This window comes from Canis lupus, chromosome 15 (assembly GCF_003254725.2).
Source record: "Canis lupus dingo isolate Sandy chromosome 15, ASM325472v2, whole genome shotgun sequence".
In the NCBI taxonomy this organism is placed as follows: Eukaryota; Metazoa; Chordata; class Mammalia; order Carnivora; family Canidae; genus Canis; species Canis lupus.
The window spans coordinates 39,621,400-39,647,117 of record NC_064257.1 but is presented as its reverse complement, the minus strand read 5'-3'; the positions used below and the strand labels follow the sequence as shown (position 1 = coordinate 39,647,117).

The window sequence follows — 25,718 nt, the reverse complement described above, 5'->3', positions numbered from 1 at the left end:
TGTGTTGGGAGCCCCCGCCACGCCCCGACCCGACCCCGAGCCCCGGAGATCTGGCTGTCGGGGGGCGCCCGGTTTCCGGAGACAAACGCACCCCACAGGAGTCCCTTCCCGAGGGAAGTCTCTTCCTGGAGTCGGTGTTGAAAGATGTGGAGGGCTGCAGCTGCCAGCCCCAGCTGTGGGCGGACACGGGGCGCTGGCGCGGATTTCAGGAAACACACAGAAACCAACCTCATCCTGATGAGGGAGACTTACTGGCCCAGACGGCCGAGATAAAGCAGAAACTGCACCTCCATGTAGAAGTGCATAGGTCCCTGATAACTGTAAGTGTAATGTGACTTGTAAAGGGGCGGGGGGGGGGGGTGTCAGTGGCCAAAAGCCTGAAGGCCCACCCAGATCCTTCCCCTTTTAGTTTGATTTTGTGAAATCACCTCACCTCTCTGGGCCTCAGTTTCTCATCTGTAAAATGGTCGACCTTCTGTTGACCTGGAATGATGTTCTCTCTCTAGTGTTTATTCCTTCCTTCGTTCATTAAAAACCCTGAGGGGGTCCTGCTGCTGCTCTGCGGTGGAAACGAAAATGAAGAAGATTCCACGAAAATGAAAAAGACGGTGCCTGCCTTCGAAGTGCTCAGCAGCCTGAAGGCTCAATGGAGGTCTGCAAAGGAAGGAACACCTGACAGCCTTGGAAGGTGATGGTCAGAGGTTTGAAAGGAACCGAGAGTTTTGAAGGATAATTAGGAATCTGACAAGAGCACGGATAATTGGGAATAAGGAGTGCTTTCCAGGCAGAGAGAACACATAGTTCCAGAGATATGAGAGCACCTGAAATGTTCCTGGAATAATAGTTTTGAGAGACTAAAGATTGGAGATTGAGAGATAGATCAAGCTGGAAGAGTAGGCACCGATGAAAGATCTGGTAGATGCTGAAGAGTTTAGAATTTTTCTTGCAATCATTTGGGATTGGTTATAAAAAAAGGAGTGGTAGGATGGTGTGTTTTAGGGAAACATTTTTTTCAAGGATTTTTGAAGAATGGAATGAGACTGGTGACAATTCCAAAAACTAAATTCAACAATTACCTAAACTAATTCAAAAGAGGTGGAGAGAAAGAGGTCTCTGGAGATACCTAAGAAAGCTGACTTACCTGCATTTTGGTTTGGGGTGTGTTCAGTCTCAAGTGTGAGAGGAGCATGCAGGTAGGGGTGGGTGTTCAGAAGTGGTTTAATTGGTTGGGGCAGGAGACACAGATTTGAAAAGTTAATTCACAAACATCGTTGAGTGCTTGCTCTGCACCAGACTCTGCCCCAGCAGGAAGGGTCCTGTTCTCACAGAGCTTATACTCTGGGCTAGGCTGTAAGACGGTCAGCCAAAACTTGGCATGTCCTGGCAGTTGAACCTGACACCCTTTCATGGTTGCTCCTTCTTTTTTACTGAAGTTGCTCCCAGAACCCTTTGGTCCCGCCATCTGCCATAGATCAATTTTCACCGATTGTTCAAATAAATGTATGTTTTACAGTATTTCTGTTGAAAACTAAGGACAGTTTGTCATATTCCTTCATGTAGCCAAATTTCAAAGTGGAGTTGTAGCTTTCAATTGGATTTATTGAGTACCAATATCAGAACCTGTACACTTTTCTATAAAACTTTAAGAGTTGTTTGATGAGCCAATAGTTAACATTTTTTTCCTACATGCATACTACATGCATAAACATTTAAATTCCACTTATTAAAAATTGAAAGTATGCTATACTCCTATATGTACATGAGCGTCCTTTCTCTACCGCCCCATCCCACTTAATATTTCTAAACCATTTACTGAAACTTTGACATATTTTAGGGTATTTTATGCTTGCTTTCCTTTTATTCTCATTGTCTATGTGATTTGTCTTGGTAACTTATGTACCTTATAAAGATATGACAGGAGGAAAATTAATCTGCAATCAGAAAGTCTAAACAAATCTCCTCTCTTTAAGCCCATATCCCTGACTGGTTAGAGATGTATGTTGGCGGAGAACTCCTACCTCAATTATTTGATTCTTGTTGCTTTTCCCTTCTGTATAGGAAGGAAGGAAGTACTCGTGTTGCTTTCTGAACCTCATTTCTACATCAGCTCTCAGTACCCCTCTCCTTCAGTGCACTCACCATCTTACCTATCTTGATTTTAACACTACAATTAGTAATTGAGGGTTCCACCTAATGAGGTGAAATCTACTTTCATGTGTAGATTTTCTAATTGGTGGTTAGGCTAATACCTATACTTTAGAGGTTCTTATTTTACTGGAAATTACCATGGTTGCAACATACAGAGCAAGACTTGCCCGTCATTTTCATCAGGTGACAAAGTCTAATAGATGTGACTTTGCCAGGATTGTGAAGGTGTGCCCCCACTTTAAGAAAATGCATGCTTGGAAATCTAAATTTTAAGTTATTACATTGGAATGATCATTGATCCGACTAATCAAATAGAAGAGCCTCTCAGAAACATATATGCCTTGGATGTTGAGATATGATTTGGCTTTTTCACAGCCCTGCAAAGAATTACTTAAAACTGCATTGCATTTTAAAGCAACTGCATTGCTTAAAACATACTGTAGTGACAAAAATAAACAAAAGTGGATTAAGGACTTAAATGTGAGACCTGAAACTATCAGAATTCTAGAAGAGAGCACAGGCAGTAGTTTTCCTTACATCAACCATACCAACATTTTTCTAGATATGTCTCCTGAGGGAGGGAAACAAAAGCAAAAATAAACTATTAGGACTACATCAAAATAAAAAGCTTCTTCAAAGGAAACAAAACTAAAAGGCAACATACAGAATGGGAGAAGATATTTGTAAATGACATGTCTGATAAAGGTTAGTATCCAAAATATATAAAGAACTTCTACAATGCAACACCAAAAAAATAAAGAATCTGATTAAAAATGGGCAGAAGACATGAATGGACATTTCTCCGAAGAAGTACAGGTGACCAACAGAAACATGATAAGATGCTCAGCATCACCAATCGTCAGAGAAATGCAAGACCACAAAGAGATATCACCACACACCTGTCAGAATAGCTTAAGTCAGGGCACCTGGGTGCAGTTGGTTAAGCACTCTCAATTTCAATTCAGGTCATGATCTCTTTGCTGGGCATGGAGCCTGCTTAAGATTCCCTCTCCCTCTCCCTCAGTTCCTTCCTCTATAACGAAAGAAAGGAAGGAAGGAAGGAAGGAAGGAAGGAAGGAAGGAAGGAAGGAAGGAAGGAAGGAAGGAAGGAGAAAGAAAAAAGAAAGAAAGAAGAAAGAAAGAAGAAAGAAAGAAAGAAGAAAGAAAGAAAGAAGAAAGAAAGAAGAAAGAAAGAAAGAGAGAAAAGAAAGAAGAAAGAAAAAGAAAGAAAGGCTAAAGTCAAGTAGTCAAATACAGAAAGAACCACAAGAGAGTCAAGAAGCAACAAGTGTTGGCAAGGATGTGGAAAAAAGGAAGTCTCATGCACGGTTGGTGGGGATGCAAACTGGTGCAGCTACTGTGGAAAACAGTGTGGAGGTTCCTCAAAAAGTTAAAAATAGAACTACCACATGACCCAGTAATTCCACTGCTGGGTATTTACTCAAAGACTACAAAACCACTAACTTAAAAAGAAACATGCACCCCTAAGTCTATTACAGCATTATTTACAACAGCCAAGATACGGGAGCAGCCCAAGGGTCTATCAGCAGATACACACACACACATACATACATGTATAGTGGGATATTACTCAGGCATAAAGAAAGAATGAAATCTTGCCATTTTCAAGGATATGGATAGAGCTAGGGAGCATAATAATGCTAAGTGAAATAAGTCAGAGAAAAGACACCCTATGATTTCACTCATTTGTGGAATTTAAGAAACAAAGAGAAAAAGAGACAAACCAAAAAAACTCTTTTAACTATAGACTCTTAACGATAGAGAACAAACTGACAGTCACCAGAGGGGAGAGAGTGTGGGATGGGTGACATAGGGGGTGGGGGTGAAGGGTACACTGTTCTTGGGGAGCACTGAGTAGTGTACAGAAGTGTTCAATCACCACATTGCACCCCTGAAACTCATATAACACCGTATGTTAAGTAATGCTGGATTAAAAAAAAAAAAACATAGTTGTTAGAGGTTTTTTTGTTTGTTGGGTTTTGTTTTGTTTGCTTTTAATGCGTTTATTAGTTATTGTTCTGCATCATGTGGCTGCTGCTGCTGTTGCATTTAATGCTCTGACACTATTGAGTGTCAATCGATGAACACACCTTGTGTGAAGTACTGGGTAAAATTTGGGGGCAATAGAAGGTTTGATTTATTCCTAATTAACTATTCATTCAGGAGATAGCCTATTGAGAGCCTACTGCATTAAAAACAATACTAAGCTTAAAGAAATGTTACAGATTTACATGAACAAATATTTTGTGAAAGTAATTCAATGAGGTCAAATTTTATAACAACAGCTGTGATTAATGCTAAAATGTTATATCTATGTAGTGGATGGAATAGTGTTCCTTCCCCTATAAATCCCCCAAAATTCATGTCCATCTGGAATCTCAGAAGGTGACCTTATTTGGAAATAAGATCTTTACCAATTACCCGCTCCCCCCCTCAATTTTTATAATTTGCTAGTATGGTTTGCAGACCTAAAGAAAACAGTTTACTTACTGGTTTATTATAAAGTGTACAACTTGGTAAGTAATAGCCAAATGGAAGAGGCATAGGGTAAGGTATGGGAGTAGAGGAGAGGACCTGGAGCTTCTGTGCTCTCTCTAGTGTGTTCCATGCTCTTCACCTCAGTGTGTTCATGGACCCAGAAGTTCTCTAGATGCATCATTTAGGCATTTTTATGGAAAACCCATTACATAGGCATGACTGATTAAATCCGTGGCCATTGGTGATTGACCTCAACCTCTGGGATTGTCTCCCCATCGCGGAGTCTGGGAATAGGGCCAAAAGAGCCAGCTTTCTAATCACATGATTGGTTCTTCTAGCAATCATCACCCTTCCTAAAGCACCTAGAGCCCCTCCTTCCATCATCTTGTTAGCATAAACTCAGGTCTGGTTGAAAGCAGCTCGTTACAAATATAAGGTGCTCCTTTCACCCCATCAGGAAATTCCAAGGGTTTTAGAAAGCCCTGTGTCAGGAACTGGGAACAAAGGGCCTATATGTATTATTTTATCACAATTCATTTTCGTAAGCATTATTATTTGCCATTACAAAGTCTTACCTGCATGAATGAATCCATACCTACGTGATTAACTCCTAGTTCAGTCTGTAGTGTGCCCCTTAATTCAGCTCATTCCCCATCACTTTCCCTACAAATGCCCTGTGATCTGGGAAACACCAAACCACATTCTGTTCCCTAAACCGAATCTCCTCCTTCAGGCATTCAGAAGCCGGCTTCCCTGTCTGATGTGTCCTTTCCTTACCACCTATCTCCCTTGAGGGGCCTGCAACTTCCCACTTTTCACCCATTAGCTAAATTCCTAGAGATCTTAGGCGCTGGTATCTACATTTCCAGATGGTGAAATGGAGGCTTGGGAAGGGTTTTGCCAAGGGTTGTCTCTCCCCAGATTACTTGTGCTTTTTAACACCTGCACCTCACCAGCCCCTGCTTGTGCTCCTGCCACCCTTGCATCCCGTTCCCTCTCACAGCCTCTATGGAGGTCCTGGCTATAGCCTTCCAAGCCCAGAGGAAATGCCACCTCCTCCTCCTCCAGGAGACTTGCCCAGTGAGCCCACAGAACTTGTCTCTGCACCTCTTTGCAAACCCCTCCAGGCCAGGACTGTGACCCTTGAGGGACCTTGTACTTAGTGGGGACTCAAGTCTTGTTGTTGTAGCAAGTAGAATCCAAGTAATGCTAGCCCCGCTTGTTCCCTTTCCCACCGTGTTTAGGACTTCAGGATGGTTCTAATATTTTTTTTTAATTTTTTTTGTTCTAATATTTTAATACAGAAAAACCTTTTGTGTGCTAAGCAAGCTCCATTGTGTCTGACTTCAGCAGAAAGGGGTATATATAAGGCCATTGCTCATAGGAGGTGTTTTATGGTATTCACCCAAGGACGATGGGGAGAAGAATACAGCAGTGTGTAACAATGAATGAAGGAAATGAACTAATTCCTGGTTTGGGGGAAGTATACAACAGCTGTGCACCCAGCTGTAGAAGTGTTTTCCAAAAGCAAAACAAAACAAACCAAAAAAAAAAAAAAAACAGATTAATTATATGCACTGAAGCCAAAGTTAAATGCTTTTAAGAGACAAAAGGGAATATCCCATCACTGGAGTTATTTGCATTTGTAAACGCGGCTTCAAGACCCTAACTTTGGAAAGGGTTTGCTTGAGGGAATACTTTATTTGAGAATCATTAGCTTTTCTGAATGCTACTTCTTTGACTTCAAAGAAAATGAAATGATCTGAGGGCCATTACAAATAAATGAATATTCACCAGGGCTGCTTCTAGGATGAGAAAAAAAGAAATTTGTGTTGTGAGAGTTTATCTTTTTGTAAACTACCCATCACCACCACCACCACACACACACACACACACACACACACACACACACACATGCCAAGCCCAACAGGATGTCATTCACCATTTAAAGAAACGAGTTTCTGTATTTTTCAGATTTTGTTCCAAGAGAAAAGCCTACTGCCATTATGTTCAGTTTATTGCCAAAATTGAACACAACTCTTTGATAAAATATACGTGATGATGTAAGATAAGAGCAAAATGAAGTTTTCCCTATCTCAACCGATGGAAGTGCAGAATGATCAATGGAGCGAGGCGAGCAGGACGGCCCGTTTGGACCAAAGAGTCCCTGAAGCCTTGTCAAATGCCATGCGGAGAAAGCAATGTTATCTAGCTCAGTATTTACAACTTTGGAAGTCGCATAATCACTGCATAAATATCCGCCAAAGTTCTTGCGTGAAACCAGGTACAAATGAAACAAAAAAAGTCATACATCAGACATATTGTGAGGAAAATGAAGCACTGGATGCTCTTGCCCTGCCAGACTCCTCACTGCACATCCCAGATTTCACAGAGAAGCGGGGTGAACTTGTGGTCATTCACTCTCCATGACATCAGCATCTCTGCATGGTGATGATTGAATGTCCGCAACTCAGTCAGGCGACCCAGGAGACAGGCAAAATGTTGAGGATTTTCAGGCTGATAAATCTTGCACAACTTTTGTAGCACATCGAGCAGGGGTTCCTGAAGCTTCTCTACCGCCTCCCTGTCCTTGATGTATTGTCTGTCTGTGTCGAGGATTAAAATAAAGTTCCATTTTAAAATTGAATTAAAATTAAATGGGTTAAAAAATGGGTTTTTGAGGAGCATCAATTTGTCATGATTATAGCAACAAGAACTTGCTTGCAATGCGACTTATAAGTGCGCGCTCTTAAATGTATATATTAAGTGTTTTAACGTGCTGAATTTTCACACACACACACACATATTTTCATGTAATCACAACTAGATCAAGATATAGAACATTTACTACTCCCCAAACTCTCCTTCCAGTCTGTGCCCCCAAAAGTGACCCATATGGTGGGTGTAGGCATCACTTCTAGTGGGTACATTCTAAGTAGCAGAACTGCCAGGCCACAGGGTAGGTATGTGTGGACTTTAGTATACAGAACCAAAAAGGTTTTCTTTAATTATTTGTTTTATGGTAAAACAAACAAAATGACCACTAGCTTCTGCCTCGATATTATGTGTAAGAATGGTTTAAAGCTAATGTTGAAATTATGCTTTACAAATCACGCACGTGGCATTACTCTCAGATAATTAAAATAATCCAAAAATACATGTGCAGAGATGTTCATTTTGACATTGTTTAAAACCACACACACACACACACACACACACACACACAATGGAAACATCCTATACGGCCAAAAACGGTAACCATCGTGTAAAGGATTGTACATCAACATGATGCATACCTGATTCTACAAACTTTCACTAATATAATCTCATTTTGAAAGAGAGAGCACATGGGCACAGCGAGCTCCATCTCACTACCCTGAGATTGTGGCCTGAGCCCGAATCAAGAGTCTGACGCTTAACCAAAGAGCCACCCAGGTGCCCCCATTACTGATATAATTTTTTAATGACATAGAAAAATAAACTAAAAAAAAAAAAGATAGTATGTTCCCTATTATGTTATAAAGTATGTGATTCCACTTAACTTCCTGTTCACATATCAATCCCTTAGAAAAGCCTTTTCTGTGGGCCTCTGGGTGGCTCAGTAGTTGAGCATCTGCCTTTGGCTCAGAGCATGATCCTGGGGTCCTGGGATCGAGTCCCACATCGGGCTTCCCACAGGGAGCCTGCTTCTCCCTCTGCCTTTGTCTCTGTCTCTCTGTGTTTCTCATGAATAAATAAAGAAGATATATTTTTAAAAAGCCCTGCCCCCACTTTCTTTCCTTATATCCTCATCTTTATATATATTTTTTAGCATTACCACCTCCTGAAAAAGTATTTTTGCTTCCTCATTTATTGCCTTTCTCACCCCAGTGGAATGCAAGCCCCACGCAGCCATCTCCGGCCCATTTCTTTATTGCTGTCTCCCCCAACATCTGGAACCATGTTCAGTGCATAGTAGGTACTCAAAACGCAATTATTCAGTGCATGAGTGCGATGTTTAGGGAAAAGGGCTGAGAAGAACTGCATTGAAATTTTAACAATGATCTCCCAGGAGGGGTGGGATTATAGGGCCGTTTCCCAGTTTCTTTCTGCCTCTTTGTCGTTCAGATCTTCTCTAAGAAATGTTATTACTGTCATACTGGGGAGGAAGCAGAATAAACGAATGGCATAAAAATTAAAACACGGCAACGAAATTACCTGGAGAGAGGATGACGATTGCTGTAAGCAGAGCATACTCTTCTTGCGTCATTTTCAGTTCGGCAACACTTTTATAAAAACTAAACATGGGCGTTATGTACTCATCTGAGATACCTATGGGGAAGAGATGACAAATTGCAGAGGCATAAGACAATTTTCAGATGACGAAAGAGTGTAAAGCTACGAACACACTGTACATACACACACGGGTTAGGATTACACAAAATGAACAGGTAATTACTATATATCATGTGTCTAGTCAAAGGCAGGTCATATCAAAGAAGGTCAGTTAACAAAATCCTCAGAATATCACCTCCTTAGTGACTTGTGCATCCCTGATTTCAGCAGTGCCTTTGGTTGGGTCACTATGGCCTGATAATAAATGATACTGTTCTCAAATTGCCCCCCAAAAACCCTCTCAACTTCACCATTCTTTACATAGGGTTTGGTTAATCTTTTTAGTATAAATATCTATAATCAAGGTAGAGGTAGCATTTTAAACAACCAACCAAAAAGTTATTGATGTTAAGCGCAAAGGTATAAATGTCTCCACTTAATACATCAGCTAGGGTTCCTCTCACAGTTCTGCTGCCTACCAGGGCATTGGTACCTGGCCCTTCTCTTCAAAGTTGTTATGTCCAAAATCAAAAATAACCACGTACACAACTAAACTCCTCATCTTCTTCCAAATCCGTCCCTTTCTTGGTCTCCCCCTTCTCAGTGACTAATATCCTCACCCAGCTGCCCTGGCCTGACACCTGACACTCGGCCGTCTCTCTAACTCAGGCAGGTGCCAAGTCCTAGGACTTGACCTGCTGCCTTATTGGGTGCTCCCTCTCCTCTTCACAACACCTGGAATTGACTTAGTTTAAATCCTTATTTCTTTTCATCTGGATTCTGGCAACTGCCTGCCCGCCAATCCTTCTATCTTCAGTCCCAGAATCACAAAATTCAAATCACACCCTGTTTCCCCCAGTTCTTATAAACTTTCAAAAAGTCTCTGTTGCTTTTGTTATAAGTGTTCTCTTTTTACATGGGAAACTCCAGGCCCTGTCCCCTGCCGATCCCACCACCTGCTACTCACCTACATGGTAATAGTAGGATCCACGTGCTTTAAGCACTCATCGTGTATTAGGCACTATTTCCCAGCCATTATGCTAGAATTCCGAGCCTAATACCCCATAAGGTAGGTACTGAGAAGTCATATAATTTGCCCCAAGACACACAGTTGGTGAGAGATGGAGGCAGGATTCAAACCACAGCTAGCAGGCTCGAGAGTCCTGGCTCCCGGCTGTCACTAGGCTGCACGACATTTCTATCACACAGCCTTGTCCAGCTACTGGGAGCTCCCTAAATAATCCACACTGCCCAGTTTTTGTATTGTCTCTCCTTAGAACGTCCTCCGCCTCCTTGATCTAGCTTGTACCTCTTCATAATTGAAGATGCCTTTGTGTCACTTCCTCCATTCATTCAACAAGTATTAATTTTGTGCCTGTTCTGTGCATGGCTCCCATCCAGAAGAGCTTCGACTGGGGAATTACAGAGAAAAAAAAGGAGAACGAGGAAGAGGAGAAAAAAACCATGGGAATTAAAAAAATAAAAAGAAAAAAAGAAAAAAAGAAAAAGACAATGATGTGACTTATGGATGAATTAAGATGAACATGAATTTCCCAGAATTGGTCCACAATATATAGACTGTTCTCTTCCGTTCCAAATCAGACCTAGAGCCAGACAGCTTTGGCCAAACCAAACTAGAATACAGTTGGATTCCGGACACTAAGGAGCATGATTATCATCTAATGTGCTTCACAGAATCAGAAAGTCTGAATCCTTAGATTTAGAATAGTCTAAAGAGCTTTCCCAAACCGAGTCCCTGGCCTTCCTCTCTTTAGTTTAAATATCACATTTTTCTTCCCCTTTGACTTTTGATTCTTCCATTGACCCCAGTGGGCTCTCTTCACAACGGCGTCTTTGTTAAGCAACTTGGATATTACGTCACATGGAAGATTCCAGCTTCCACAGATTGAACCGAATACCCATGACCAAACTAGATATGAATTTAAAATGCCGAAGGTTGAAGTATGTGGGCCTGGGAATACCAGTCCTGGTTTCCAGAAAACAGGGAGGTTAAGAGTTAGGGAGCCAGCTCTGAGTTTGAAACCTGACCTATGACTTGACGAACGTAAACTCCATGAACCGTGGTTTCTTCATCTGTGAAATGTGAATTATAGCAATGGCATCATATGATATCTACGGAGTGCTTAGCATGATGCCATGATAGAGTTTGATAGCAAACTCTCAGTAAATGTTAGGACAAATACTATTATTGTTATTCAGGAAATTGGATCAATTTTAGTTCATGAGTTCATTTTTAACTCAGTTCATTTTAATTTTAGTTAGATTAAGGTCACTTACTTGCGTATTTACAAAGCTACATTTTTGTTTTGTTTTTACCCTCTGCACTTCCCCAGAGATGAATACAAATTGGTTGATCAGTGATTTGCTTCAGGATTTTTCTAGGTATTAAAGCTAAAACTAAGATCTATATTTTAGATATATATATTGAAATATTTTTCAATTTATTTTTTTATATATAAATTGAAATATTTTTCAATTTATTTTTTTTAAAGATTTTATTTATTTATTCATGAGAGCCACACACACAGAGAGAGAGAGAGAGAGAGAGAGAGAGGCAGAGACACAGACAGAGGAAGAAGCAGGCTCCATGGAGGGAGCCCGACGTGGGACTCAAGCCTGGGTCTCCAGGATCATGCCCTGGGGTGAAGGCGGCGCTAAACCACTGAGCCACCCGGGCTGCCCTCTTTTTTACTTTAAAAAAGAAAAATGGCATCCGTCATTTGTGGCTACCTGAAATAATAACTCACAACTACACTATTTTTTAAAATGGTAAACAAAGATTTGGTGATAATACTAAAAGTGGTTGATTTGAAAATATTTAATTTTTATAAATCATCTTTGACTACCTAATTTCCTATCTTGTCTTTCTAAATCCCCATTAACCTTCCAAAAATGTCACCTCTGTTAGCTATCTAATTACAGGAAAAAAATGAGGTAAAGAAATTTGTTACAATTGTTCGTGTTGTACATGTTGTACAAGCTGACAGTGAATAAAGTGAAAATGTGGAAAATCATAGAATTTTAAGTCACAGACATTTTTCTAAAATTTGAATTTCCTTCCTTTTGCCTCCAGACTTCTCTGGGGCCAGCAGCCACCCCACCAGGGGCCCGGGGCCACGGGTTCAGCTGATTACCATGGGCTCTGTGGCAAACCAGCAGTTTGCAGGTGGCTGGGCCAAGGCACCAGAGGAGGCCGCTGCTCCTGTGTGGTGCCAGCATCTGTAAGTGGCTCAATGTGCGCATGGGGTTCGGCTTCCTGTCCATGACCACCCGCGAGGGGGACGTGCTTGACCCTCCCGGTGGATGTCTTTGTGCACCAGAGCAAGCTGCACATGGAGGGCTTCCGGAGGGTGAGGCGGTGTAGTTCACCTTCAGGAGTCTGCTGAAGGCTTAGAATCTATCTGGGTCACCGGGCCTGCTGCAGTATTTGTATTGGGAGTGAGAGGCAGTCCAAAGGGAGGAACATGCAGAAGCGCAGATCAAAGGGAGACAGGTGCTACTGTGGAGGTCTAGACCACCATCCAAGGAACGCAAGCTGCCACCCCAGCCCAAGAAAGGCCACTTGTGCCAGAGCTTCAGCCATATGGTGGCCTCGTGTCCACTGAAGGCCCAGCAGGCCCTCAGCTCGCGGGGAAAGCCAGCCTACTTTCAGGAGGAAGAAGAAGAAGGGATCCATAGCCCTGCCCTACTCCCAGAGGCCCAGAATTGAGCTACAGTGGGTGGGGGCAATTCCTTTGTGATCAGGAAGTTTGGGGGAAAGAGTGGAGAAAGTGGGGACAAGGTGGGTAGGGGGCAGCTGGCTCTGCCATGTATCTCAGGCCGGGGTCCCACAGCATCACCCCCACTTCCCTCTTGGCAGGGTAGAGGAGAAGGGGTGAGGCAAATGAACTACAACCATGCTCTATCCAAATGCCTGTGAGGGTCTGGAGAAAATCCCTCCCCATGTGCTTTACCTGAGTCTCCACCCTCAGATCTCCAGCTTTTGAAAGTGGCCTGGATAGGGAAGTTGTTCTCCTTTCAAAAAAGGACATGTAATAATAATTTTTCCCAAGCCAGAGTGTAGAGATAAAGCATAAGACCAGATTGATGGGCTCAACCCACAAACCACTATATTCTGTGGAGAGGGAATCTCTAAGGGGTAAGGCAGGGTTTTCCCACATCTTGTCTCATAATCCACTCTTGGGATAGGGTACTGAAGACTGTCCCAAGCAATGGGTTGTGACAGTAGCCACAGGGATTGTTGGGGGAATAGCGACAGACCTCCTGCTCCCAAGCTTAATCCCACCCCATCCTGGGCCGATAGGATTTTATTTGTTCCCTTAGACAACCGCACCTTGGGCCCCACTTTCTCCAGGATGCCAACTGTACTAGCTGTGTGCAAATGATGTATCTTGTGCATTTTAACTTTTTTCTTTCATAATATGAATATTCTGGTTTTTGTATTTTTGTGTATTTTAATCTTAAGGACCTCATTCCTACACTGTGTTCTCAGGTACATGAGCAATCTCAGGGATAAGTCAGCAGCAGCTCCAGGTCTCACAGCAGGAACACTTTTTTGTTTTATCACCAGGGAGAACAACTATCTGGAGTGCATAGCCTATTGAACTACCTCATTTTTGCCAATTAGAGCTGGCTTTTCTGCCATAGTGTTCTCTTGAAACCCCTACCTTCAGTGTTCCATAGGAGAAGAGGTTTTAACTCAGTTGCCCCATGACTTGATCTCCTTCTACTGGAAGATTGGAAATTGGTCTGAACAGGAAAAGCTGGTATAGGAAGTAACATTAGGAGAGGCCACACCAGCTGAAAGGTGTGGAGGGGAAGCCAGGATTAGTCGAGGGTTGTCTATACGTGTAATAAAGGATTCCTGTTCCAGACTTCTAATCTCAGGGCACTGGACTCATTTTACATACCAGATCCATCCTTTGCTGGATTGGGCTAGGCATACCATGCACAACAGGGTGTGCATGTGTGTGTGTGTGTGTGTGTGTGTGTGTGTGCATGTGCGCACATGTTTTAAAGATGAGTTGGTAAGGATAGGTTTAAGAATAATAACTCTAGGGCAGCCCCAGTGGCTCAGCAGTTTAGCACTGCCTTCGGCCCAGGGTGGGATCCTGGAGACCCAGGATCGAGTCCCATGTCGGGCTCCCTGCATGGAGCCTGCTTCTCCTTCTGCCTGTGTTGTGTCTCTGCTTCTCTCTCTCTGAGCCTCTCATGAATAAATAAATAAAATATTAAAAAAAAAGAATAGTAACTCTAGAACCCATCTTGAGCTGCCCAGAGATGGGGTGTATGAAGCAAAGGCTAACTTTCTTAACCTTTATAAATTCTGGGCTTTTCTTGTTGGCTTCCAGGGAGACCATAAGCCATGGCAGTGCCTAGAGCCAGTGTCTTGCCCTGCTGCAGTGGTGATTAGTGTCATGGTAGCTAAAGGATAAAAGAAGGTTTTATTTAATATGCTGTGAGATCACCACAAACCTACCTCACTGTGTTGAAATGGGGCAGATGCAATAGAACACATTGAGTGATATGCGTCTGATCCTGGGTTCTTGTCTCCCCTGCTTGCTGCCCCCTCTAGTGACTGTATTTGTCTGGGTTTTTTTTTTTTTTAATTTATTTATGATAGTCACAGAGAGAGAGAGAGAGGCAGAGACACAGGCAGAGGGAGAAGCAGGCTCCATGCACCGGGAGCCCGATGTGGGATTCGATCCCGGGTCTCCGGGATCGCGCCCTGGGCCAAAGGCAGGCGCCAAACCGCTGCGCCACCCAGGGATCCCTTGTCTGGGTTTTGTCGATCTTCATGAATAGCTGATTGGGTGGCCTGGTTTGTGTACATATAATGTGTTGGTCTTCTCCATGTTCTTCTGGGGTTTTATTGTTTACAAACTTCTTTTTATATTGATAAAAATAGCCAAATCATCTTTGACAAAAGGTTCTGCACCAGGAAAAGACACTGGAACATAGCTTGGTGACCCCTCTTGAAGTGTGGCCGCCTTGGACTATCCTTTTGTGTTCCCTTCCCGTATTTCCTTTTTTGAGCCAGATCTTCTGTCCTAAAAACTTGACTCCTACTTTACCTCTCTCCCATCCCCCCTCCCAAGAAAAGGCCCCACACATACAAATTTCACATTCTGAAGAAGCAAAGAACACTTCCTCCCTTGTTCCCAATCTCCTGTGTCAAGACCATTCTTTGATGTGATTCATACTAATACACTTGTATTTGGATGGAACAAACCTATTTTAATCTCTCCAGTCTGAGGGAGAGGGAAGCAGAAGCAATGAGAGGGGACTTGAATGTAGAAAGTAGGGTCAGGAGACCAAGAAAGGAAGATGAATGTATATCCAAGTCACTAAGGAACTTTTATGCAGGTACAAGAAACTTCTGTCAACGTGGCCGCAAGATTGTTTAATAGGAGACGGATGAATGTTAACTCATATTTACTGCTAGAAACCAAAGCTTTGTGTGAAATCTTGAACTTATTGGGGTCGAGGTGGGTGGTAGGAAAGCTTTACCTCTATTCTTAACCTGATTCCTTCCCCTCATTTCTAAACTGCAAGAGACTGAGCCCTCTTGGGCTTTAGTGACTCCATCTCTGGGGAGTGTTTATTTGATGGTTGATGTTGCTGTGCTGGGTACTTCCTTTCTCACTTGCTATTGTCTTGTAACACACATGCTGACCCTTCTCCCTTCTCTCTTTACCTTGGAAAAATACAATGAATAAAAACTTATTGGTACTGAAAAATTTTTTTTGAATTTCCTACAGCATGGATCAAATATAAATCTGCTTTTATAATTGGAGTTAATAATGAGAATTAACCACAGAACGGTCAACAAAAGAGTGTCTTAAGTGTTTATGGACCAGCAACTTCTAACCTAAGAAATGTAACAATAATATCATTCCAAAGGGGCAATCTCTTCTTGTTTTCTTGCCTCCTCCTTTCTGGAGATTGCTGAGTTTCTTTTTCTTTTTTTCTCTTGTGCCCAATAGCTGACTTTTGGCCACACGGGGGGGCTATTTTCTAACTTAACAATAAAGACGACTGCGGCAAAGTTCTTTTTAAAAAGTATGTTTCTACTTCTCTGTTTTTCCTTTTTTAAAAAAAGAGGTATGTAATTGATACATTAATTGTTCAATAATCAGAAATATTCTTTGGGAGAAAAATTATTTGCTAGAATAAACTCTTATGCTATTTTAAGTTATTTTGAATGTAAATGTCACTTACTTCTAACGAACTTCCAAGTTTTTTGGGAACAAAAATAAAGCAGAGGGATGTGTGTGTGATACAAGAATACCTATTGTAAAAGACACAATTCCTGGAATTTTAAATACCTCTATATGATGTATTATAGTTGATGGGATCAAGAGAGGCCAAGAATCTTATTTAAAAATGATGCTTTCTGGGAATGCCTGGGTGGCTCAGAGGTTGACCGTCTGCCTTTGGCTCAGGGCATGATCCCGGAGTCCTGGGATCAAGTCCCACATTGGGATCCCTGCATAGAGACTGCTTCTCCCTCTGCCTATGTCTCTGCCTCTCTCTCTGTGTCTCTCATGAATAAATAAATAAAATCTTTTTAAAAAATAAAATTAAAATTAAAATGTTGCTTTTTGCTCAAAACCATGTAAATTTGACAACTTTCTAGAAATGACAGCACCCCATAGCATGGACGTTATGGTCTATGTCTCTGACATGGCCTACAGAGCAATGTTTGCCTTCTGCTTTCCTTTCTAACTGAGCTCCCTCCATGCCAGTAGTTTCTTTAGGAGCTAACAACAGCAACTCTTGGCTCCTGAAGCCGATTCGGATCACTGTCCACACCACTCATCTACCTTCTCCTACCCCCTCCCCACCCCCACGGCCATGTACTATGGCAGAGGCAGACTGAAGCTCCAGCCCAGGACCCGGCCACTGTTGGCCTCATCTTCCTTGTCAGAGGTTGGGGTAGTCAGCAACAGTACAATTCTAGCCAATGAGACGAAGTGGAGTCTACTCCCGGAGCTCTCAAGAAAGAGGCCTATATTCACGAAGAGGTCATTGTGTTTCCTTATTAAGTTTCTTTTCCCCTTGGCCGTTTTTTGCTGCCTGGAAACGAGCTGGCCAGGAAGACAATCAGCCGGAGGGTAAAGCCAATACATCAAGGATAGTACAGCCCAAATTTGAAAAAGATTTGTCTTTCTGATAAAGTGTTGAGCTCCCTAATTAACCAGTTCCCCTGCCACCGTTCCTCTGGGTTCCTCATTTGAACTAATGTCCTTACTATTTTTAGGCCATGTTAAATCGGATTTTCTGTTATCATCAGCCAAGACTATCCTAACAGATAGTTCCTCTGACAAATAAGATACATTTTTAATGTCTTCATGCTTTTTTGCCTGAAATGTAAGGCAGGATTCCTGTGAGGCTGGGACACATCACTCATGTTTCAAGGTGGCATTCAAATTTTGCTTCCTCTGTAGAGCTTTCCCTGTCATAGTAAAGCAGAATCAGTTGCTTTCTTCTCCAGGTTCATTTCTATTGCATCCGTCACAATTCATAATCTCTCCTTCCCAATAGAGTGTGAAATGTCAGAAAAAATTCTATGAGAACAGGAACCAATGCTGTATTCCCAATGCCTGACACACTGCCTGACCACTCAGGGGTGCTCCATAGAGGTTTCTCATTCATCTCTGTATCCTCTGTAACTAGCATCCTGCCCATGGCATGGCAGAGATTCTCAAATGTCTGTTAAATTGGGCAACATTCAGTTTTGCTAGTTCCTTGCAGTGAAGGTGACATAGTTCTGAGACATGATGGGGCAAGGGATGCCATTAAGACCATGGAATCATTCCCATGGTGTTAAGAGATTGGACCCTACCTCTATTTCAACTGCTAAATTCTATCCAGCGAGGCATTTGTGCCATACATTGGGCCCTAATTAAAAAGTGGCCAACAAATTAACAATTCAAAAAGTAACTACTTTCAATATAAGATATTTAATTGGAAATATTTAATAAATAACATGCTTCCCATTAGTCCTAGTGGCTAAAGGTTAGCTGCTAAATTAGATCTCTCTGGTGCTTAGGGTTTGGACCATCAAGTTCCAGATTCATCCCAACACAATTCACCAATTTTCGTATACCACATGTATGCCGGGCACTGTGATAACGTTGGGAATAACCTTCTAGCAGTAAACAGATTAATAGAAGCAGATACATAAATAAACACATAATGTCCAATACTGGACAAGTATAAAAGGCTTAGGGAATAGAGCTAAGAGCCAGTGAAAATGCTAACTCATATATTAATTTATTATTTTCTCTTATTTTTTTAAAAAAGGCTTTTTTTGTACACTTTGAACCCCAAATTTGTCCATGCCAAAATTACTACACAATCACTTTGAAAAACTAAATGAGGTTTAAGAACTCTAAATTTTGACATTTACTTTTCTTATAAATATTCTGGGTTTTTTCGTTCTTAACATTTCCAACCCTTTTTCCATGGTTAGTATCTTTACTGATAATCAGCCTCCATCAGCTTCTTTAGAAAAGTTAGTTCTTACAATTGTTTTCATTTGTTGCCAAAGCTAAACCAATGAAATCATGTGTATTCAAAGAGCAGAAAAACAGGCACAGTATCCTGCACAGAGCACACTTTACTATGTGACTATAAACTAGCCACAACTCCATCACGCTGATAAGGTTCACTCATTTCTCTGACACCTTCGCCCGATTCCACTCACTTTACCATTTACTTAAAGCCAACTTCAAGTCCCTACCTGTTCCTTACACATTCTTTCTCAGCCAAAGGGCAGGAATCGTGTTTTGGTAGGTCTGCATTCCTATGAACCTATGGTAGAGCAAATATTAGACCTTGGGGAGTGACGGGTGCATTATACAGAAAGAGCACTATGCTTTGAGTTGGATCACCTGCTTTCATCTCCTGGCAATCTGCTGATTAGCAGTGTGACACTGGGCAGGCCAGTTAGCTTCTCTAAGCCTGTTTCTTCATCTATATAATAGGAGCCTAACACCCACCTTTAGGGACCACTGAGAATACGGACATGATGAGGTGTACAAAAGTAAACCATTGCAAAATCGCAAGACATATTGCCATCCTGAGAAAGACAAATGAGTTGAGTATTTCATGTATGTCTGTTATGGGAATTAAAAAATGGCCAAAGAATACCATCAATTTCAGAGATACTTATATTTGAAGTTAATAGAACAAGTTGCACTGTTCTGTGAAAAGTTACTGCTCAGTTCCTTAATGTTAAAATGTAAACTCATTCAACGTTAGCAATGTCAGCCCTGTCATATTTTATCATATGATTATTCCTATTTTTAATGAATATTTCAGCTTTAAAACCTAGTTTGCATAATACTACTTTAGGAATAATGTAATTGAAGGACTAGAATCACATAGAAACAACCTGACTATGGGTTATGTCAGATATAAATGTTCTGAAGCCTCAATTAACATAAATAAACACTATAACCCTCATTAAGTAAATGTATCTCAGGAGATAGTACTTTTGTTTATGTAATTGGAATTTAATAATAGCAAACAAAAGAGTATGAATTTGAAGAACAAGCAAGGAAATTTCACATTATATTCTTTAAAGAGTTCTGCAGGCATAGGCGGGGCAACTGAGATGTTAACGTTTCTCTAGAATTAAATGTAAACTCGAAAGAAGAGTGTGTTATATTTGCATAAGAATAAAAAGTTATTCTGAAAGGTCATCTTGTGAGTTCAGGTTTTTATGTGGTGTGTGGCAGAGGCAATGGTCTGAAAATCCACTGGGAGAAACAAATTCATAAATATTAATAAATGGAAGAAGCATCATTATAGATAATAAAATACGAAGCAGCATGCGAGTTTGGATGGTTTTCATTGTCACAATATGTGGTTGATGTTTGGGTAAAGTAATCTATTTATGAACTAGAGGCATGCATATTTATTTGTACAGTTCACATTCTACAAAACCTCATCCTTGAACTTTTCTGAAACTTGAAAAATCACAAGTTCTGAAATCTGTTAATTAAGCAAGGTGGGGTTTTTTTTCTTTTTTATTGCCTATTTTTAATCTGTAAGACTCTCACCATTTCTCACCTAGTTAGGGCATTGATCTCTTTATAGAGACCTGCTTCCTGTCTCAATCCCTCAAAAACTTCCTTCATATTACTGCTTGAAAGATCTTTCTACAGTGCTGCTGTGGTCGTGTTACATCTGTTCAAAACATTATGAAGACACTTCATGATATAAGAATGACATTAAACTATTTTCGTGGTGTTCAATGTCCTTAAGAATCTAGCAGTTACCACATTTCACCTTCATAGATACTATTTTTCAGCAATATCAAAGTATTCGTGAGTCCTTATACATGGGTGCTTTTTCACACGTCCATATCTTTGCACTTGCAATTTCTATATTATTATAATTTAATGGCTATATCTCTTGGAATGCCTTTCTCAGACTTTTGTGGCTTGACAAGTTCTAAACTATTCTCCATGATTCACTTGTCAACTTTGTAAGTCTTTTTGACTCACCAAGGAGATTCAGGGAAGGCAAGTGCATCTTTCTGCCTCAATTTCATTTTGTATACACGTCCCTCGTGCAGTTACACTGCATATTGTTTTAGAATCCTTTGCTTATACATCTTCCCCATTAGTCTGTAGGCCCCCAGAGGACAAAGACTATATTTCTTCATGTCCATACCCTCAATAATTATACACAGTTAGGCACAAAGCACGTATTCAGTGTATATTTGTTGAATAGAAAGATCTCCTTATTTGTGCCCATTGATTAATAACTCATTTCTTGGGATGCCTGGGTGGCTCAGTGGTTGAGCGACTGACTTCAGCTCAGGTGATGATCCCTGGGTCCCACTGGGAGCCTGCTTCTCCCTCTGCCTGTGTCTCTGCCTCTCTCTGTGTGTCTCTCATGATTAAATAAATAAAATGTAAAAAAGTATTACTCATTTCTCCCTTTTAGGCAATGGGCATACATTTTCAGTTAAGCAAGATGATATTGGCTATACTACATTGTACCAAGAGGCAACACTACTGTATTACACACTTACAATTTTGCTAATAGGGTAGATCTCATGTTAATTAAGTGTTCTTATTACAATTTTTAAAAATTCAAGATATTCAAGTAGTTGCCCAAATGACTGGCTAAACCAGCAGTCAGAAAAATTGGTTAGTTAAGAGAAGACAAGCAGTGAGACTTATAGAACTGGAGGTACCTTAGAGGTTACCTGAGCCAACCCTTCTTCTCTCTTACCCCCAGCCTCCTGGATGGCTGGACAAACAGATTAAAACACACACACACATGCACACACACACGCGCATGCACACACACTGTATACATTCCAGCACATGTAAAATAAAATCTGCCCAGCACCAGAATCCCTATCTCTTTATAATATACTGTCTTTCAAAGGGTGAAATTCTCCAACAATATGTTTCTCAGATCCTTTCCCTTCTCTCCATTTCTTCTGGGAGCGCATTCTTGAAACCTCCTGCCTCTTAAGAGGTATTTCCCACCCTAACTATCCTAACATTGCATTACATTTGTTCTAGTCGCTTGTAAAGGATAATACTTTGGAAAGAAAGGATCTGGAGACATCATTTCTTCTCTCATTCATCCCTCCCTTCCCAATCCATATATAAAGTATCTTGGGAAAATAAAGATTTGTAGAGCATGGTTGATGTTTTTCCTCCCCTGCTTAAAATTCTTCAATGTCTTCCTCTTTCTTAGAAAATAAAGAATAAAGCCTTTAGCCTAACATTCAAGACCCTCAGTTATTTGATTCTAACTCTTAAAAGTTTTCTATTTCCCTTTGATGTAACCCTTAATCCAATCAAACTCAACTATTCATTCTTCTATGTGTATAACCTAAGCTTTCTTGCCTCAGTCCTTTGTTTCTGCTGGTCCTTCCCTCTTGAACCTCCACCCTGAATATCCACATGTAGTGTCATCAAGGCTTAGCTTGCCAGTGAAATCTTCCCAGAGCCCTACCAAGTAGAAGTCACTCCTATCTCATTCTCTTCTACATTTTATTATAACTCTCTATATATAGTTCATGTCTTCCTAATAGACTGTAAGCTGCCTAGGGGAAAGAAGATGCCTGGTTCCTTGCTTCACTGCCTCCACAGTACCTTGCCCTTAAATATATTTTAAGCTAATAAATCAATGGATATACAGGCATGATTCATCTTCTTAAAATGTGTATTCTTTAAATCTGCCAATGATGATAATTATGCTTTCAGTGTTGGAGAAGAAAACACAATGACTACAGGATGGCTGCTTTTACAATATAACTTCCAATTTTTCAATTATTTTTCTTATATCACAAATGCAGAACTGATTTTATAAGTACTTACACTTGTTCTAGTCACTCGTAAAAGGATAATACTTTGGAAAGAAAGGATCTTGAGACATCATTTCATCTCATTCATCCCTTCCTTCCCAATCCATATATAAAGTATCTCAGAAAAATTAAAACTTACCCTATTTTAAGACTCTTTTAAAATAAATTGCACAGAGTTCCTGGAAATTTATCCCAATGTCTCTTAGCTTTTTCTTTCTTTTTTTTTTTTCTTAGCCCTTTCTGTCACAGTATTCCTCCACAAGAAGTTCAACTCATACTATTATTTCATTTTGTCTCTTGAGAGGCAGTATAGCATAGTGGTTTAGACACAAGGCTCGAAATCAGGTTTTCTGTAAGTCTCTGGGAAAGTTATTAACCATTCTCTGTGTCAGTTTCCTTGTCTATTAAATTTGAACAATAATAGTACTTATTTCGTAGGACTTTGCAAGGATTTGATGAAATCCTATATGTAAAGTATTTAGAACAGTGTCTAAAACCTAGTAAGGGATGTATAAATATTGCTACTAATAATTCTTTTATTTTGCTTTGAATAGAGATGGATAATAGTTTGATCCATAGTCATTCATACATGAGGGTTTTGGAACAAATGAATCTTTCTTCTGGACTGATAATCCCAGCTCCTGTATGCTATGTTTTTTTTATCAGACTAGTTTTCCAAACTTTTAAAAATTTACTCCTTTGGTCCTTAATATAGGGCAAAGAGTATTTTTAGTATTTTGCTAATACAACCCTCTGAAAGCACCACCTATTTAACACATATCTTTTTAGAGCCATTCATCCATACTAGTCACAATGGGCATTTAACTTTGCATAGGATAGGCAAGAAGCCTGCCTTCATGGGATGTACAAATTCTAACTTGGAGTGGCAAACTCTTTATCACTAACCAAATCACTTACCACTCTTCCGAATTCTTTCTTCCAATAGGTCAGCATGTCCAGCTGGAAGTTTTTTATTGAAAATCTCAGCTGAACGGAGGAACATAGCTTCAACTGCAGACCCTTTCAGCAAAGCAATCTGATCTTCGTGGTCCAAAGTCTGAAATCCTGGATGAAGATGATAATCAAATCAATATCAAAAAATTGTGAATGCCATATAGCAATATTTCATCATCGCTATCATCCCCATTGATAAAGCATTTCCATAAAGTGATTTTATAATTGTTTTAAAATTGGGTAGTCAGGCTGGGTCATTATCTATTGTTCTCTCCCAAACAGAAGCTGACTTTTATTTTTAATGAGTAGGATTTGTCGAACAAGTTGGTTAAAAAAGAATGGCAGATCCACACCAAAAATACATATCATGGCAGAACAGGCTGATGCAGATGAAGCAACCCTCAGAAATTAGAAGAAATCAGATTCTCTTTGAGCCATTATATTAGTCACATCTGATGTCACAGGGTCAACTCTATAGAATGGAAGCATCCACAAACAAGAATAAAAATCTTTACATGTATCCAGACATTACTTGGCTGACTCTTTAGTCAATTTGGAGAATGGGGGCATTTGAAAAAAAAAATCAAAGTCATGTTGAGATATCTGCTTTGAACTCATTGCTGTACCATGCAGGGTAGAAAATATCAGAGATATATGGGAACAAATTGATAACCTAAAGGAATATAACCCCATTTGGAAAATCTAAATTCTTTTCCCTGGCTTATAATCTTGTCCCAGAAGCCTCCCTGACATGATTGCTTCCTCCTCCTTCCCCTCACTCATTGTGCTCTAGCCACACTGACCTCTGGTGCTGCTGTGAACATATAGGCTTGCTTTGCTTCAGGGGTATACTCTTCCCCAGCTATCCCCATGTCTCATTCTCCCATTGTATGCAGGTCTCTGCTTCAAGATGACCTGACTAAAATAATACACCCCAGAACTCACTGGTTCCTACCTCCTTTATTTTTTATTCATACAATTTACCACTACCTGACATAATAAATTTATTTGCATATTTGTCAATTGTCTGCCACCTCTAATAGAGTACAAACTTCTTGAGGGCAGAGACTTTGCCATTTTGTTCACTTTTGTATCCCCAGTGCCTGGCACATAATTGATATCCAAGCATTAAGTGTTGAATAAATGGATAACTGAATACATGGGAAACAAACACAAGCTCCTACGCACATCTACACACACACACACACACAACACATGTAAGAATAAACTAATGCCATCAGGGTCCAAATGGCTTAGAAAAGTATCAAGTAACAAGAGGAGTTTAGAGAAGAGAGTAATGCTGAGGATTAAGGATCATTCTTAGTGAATCTAAGAGCTCCTTTGAGGGCAGGAGCCATTCCTTGCAGAGTCTCCAGCACCCTGGACAGTGCCTCGCACTGCGTATGTTCCACCAACTGCAGAATGAAATGATTCATCTCTCACAAACACCTTTTCATTATTGATATTCCATCAATAATATCAATAATAAATTATTATTACTATTTATAATAATATTTCCATTATTATTTTTAAGATATTAATTTAACTATATTGTTACCATTATTAAAATTTATTTTTCATGAGTTTTGGATCTTTTCTTTCCTTCTGTATTTTACTTTTTTTCCCTTCTGCTTTCTTCATTTTTTAAAAATTTACTTATTTTTAAGTAATCTCTGCTCCTAATGTGGGGCTTGAACTCACAATGCCAAGGTTAAGAGTCACACGCCGTCTCAAGTGAGCTAGCCAGGTGCTTTTGCTTTACTCATTAAACAGATATTAATTGTACTCTTTCCTCCCCTCAGGACCTAGTCTAAGCAACTGGGAATAAAGAGGTATGTTAGTTATTGCCATTGCCTTCAGATAAACTACCTTTTATAAATAAGATTTTTTTTCTTCAATTATTTTGTGGTTCAAGACCAGCAGATCATTTGAACTGAAAAACTCCCTTTTCACAAACAACCAAAAACATCATATTTCTCCCTTTCTTTATTCTTTCTCCCACACGTTTCACTCTTGTACAATCTTGTTTTTGATCAAGATTGCCTTAATTAGCATATAACAAATTAAGTCCTTTCATTGTTAATAAAGAAATGAGAGAATATTAATGTTAAAATGATAATGAGCACTTTCTCCTCACATTTTATGAGTTTTATGTAGGCTTATGTCTATCCATGACACTTTAATAAAATAATAGCATAATGCTGGCCAAAGAAGACAAATTAACCTAATTAAAATCTTACATCAGAAGTTACCTTCTATAATTTAGTATTACATTGTTGTACATGGTATGTATTATACTCTTCTAGATCATGGAATTCTATTGTACTAATATGTTTTTAAAACACTGAAACAACTTAAGTGTATTGGGTTTGATAGGATTGATAATATAGCTGGAAGAATTGGGAAGCTGGGAGATAAGAATCTTGAATTCCAGTTT

The 25,718-nt window shown here is 40.2% G+C and overlaps 1 protein-coding gene, 1 long non-coding RNA gene and 1 pseudogene across 9 annotated transcripts in view; 2 read left to right on the top strand and 1 right to left on the bottom strand.

Annotated features, from left to right (window-relative positions):
• Positions 1–330: 330 nt before the first annotated feature.
• On the top strand, positions 331–23,812 carry LOC125752130 (uncharacterized). Its single transcript, XR_007402272.1, has 2 exons — positions 331–688; positions 23,274–23,812. It is a non-coding gene; the product is annotated as an uncharacterized LOC125752130 (long non-coding RNA).
• Positions 6,647–25,718, bottom strand: part of NR1H4 (nuclear receptor subfamily 1 group H member 4) — a 110,954-nt gene continuing 91,882 nt past the window's right edge. For all 8 annotated transcript variants that reach the window (XM_035699359.2, XM_035699356.2, XM_035699358.2 and 5 more), the window contains 3 exons: positions 23,246–23,392; positions 8,845–8,958; positions 6,647–7,253 (listed from right to left, as the gene is read on the bottom strand). In XM_035699359.2, the coding sequence (XP_035555252.1) occupies positions 7,015–7,253; positions 8,845–8,958; positions 23,246–23,392 (500 nt within the window). In that variant the 3' untranslated portion in view covers positions 6,647–7,014. The remainder of the gene's footprint in view (positions 7,254–8,844; positions 8,959–23,245; positions 23,393–25,718) is intronic.
• On the top strand, positions 12,060–14,084 carry LOC112654378 (protein lin-28 homolog A-like; annotated as a pseudogene).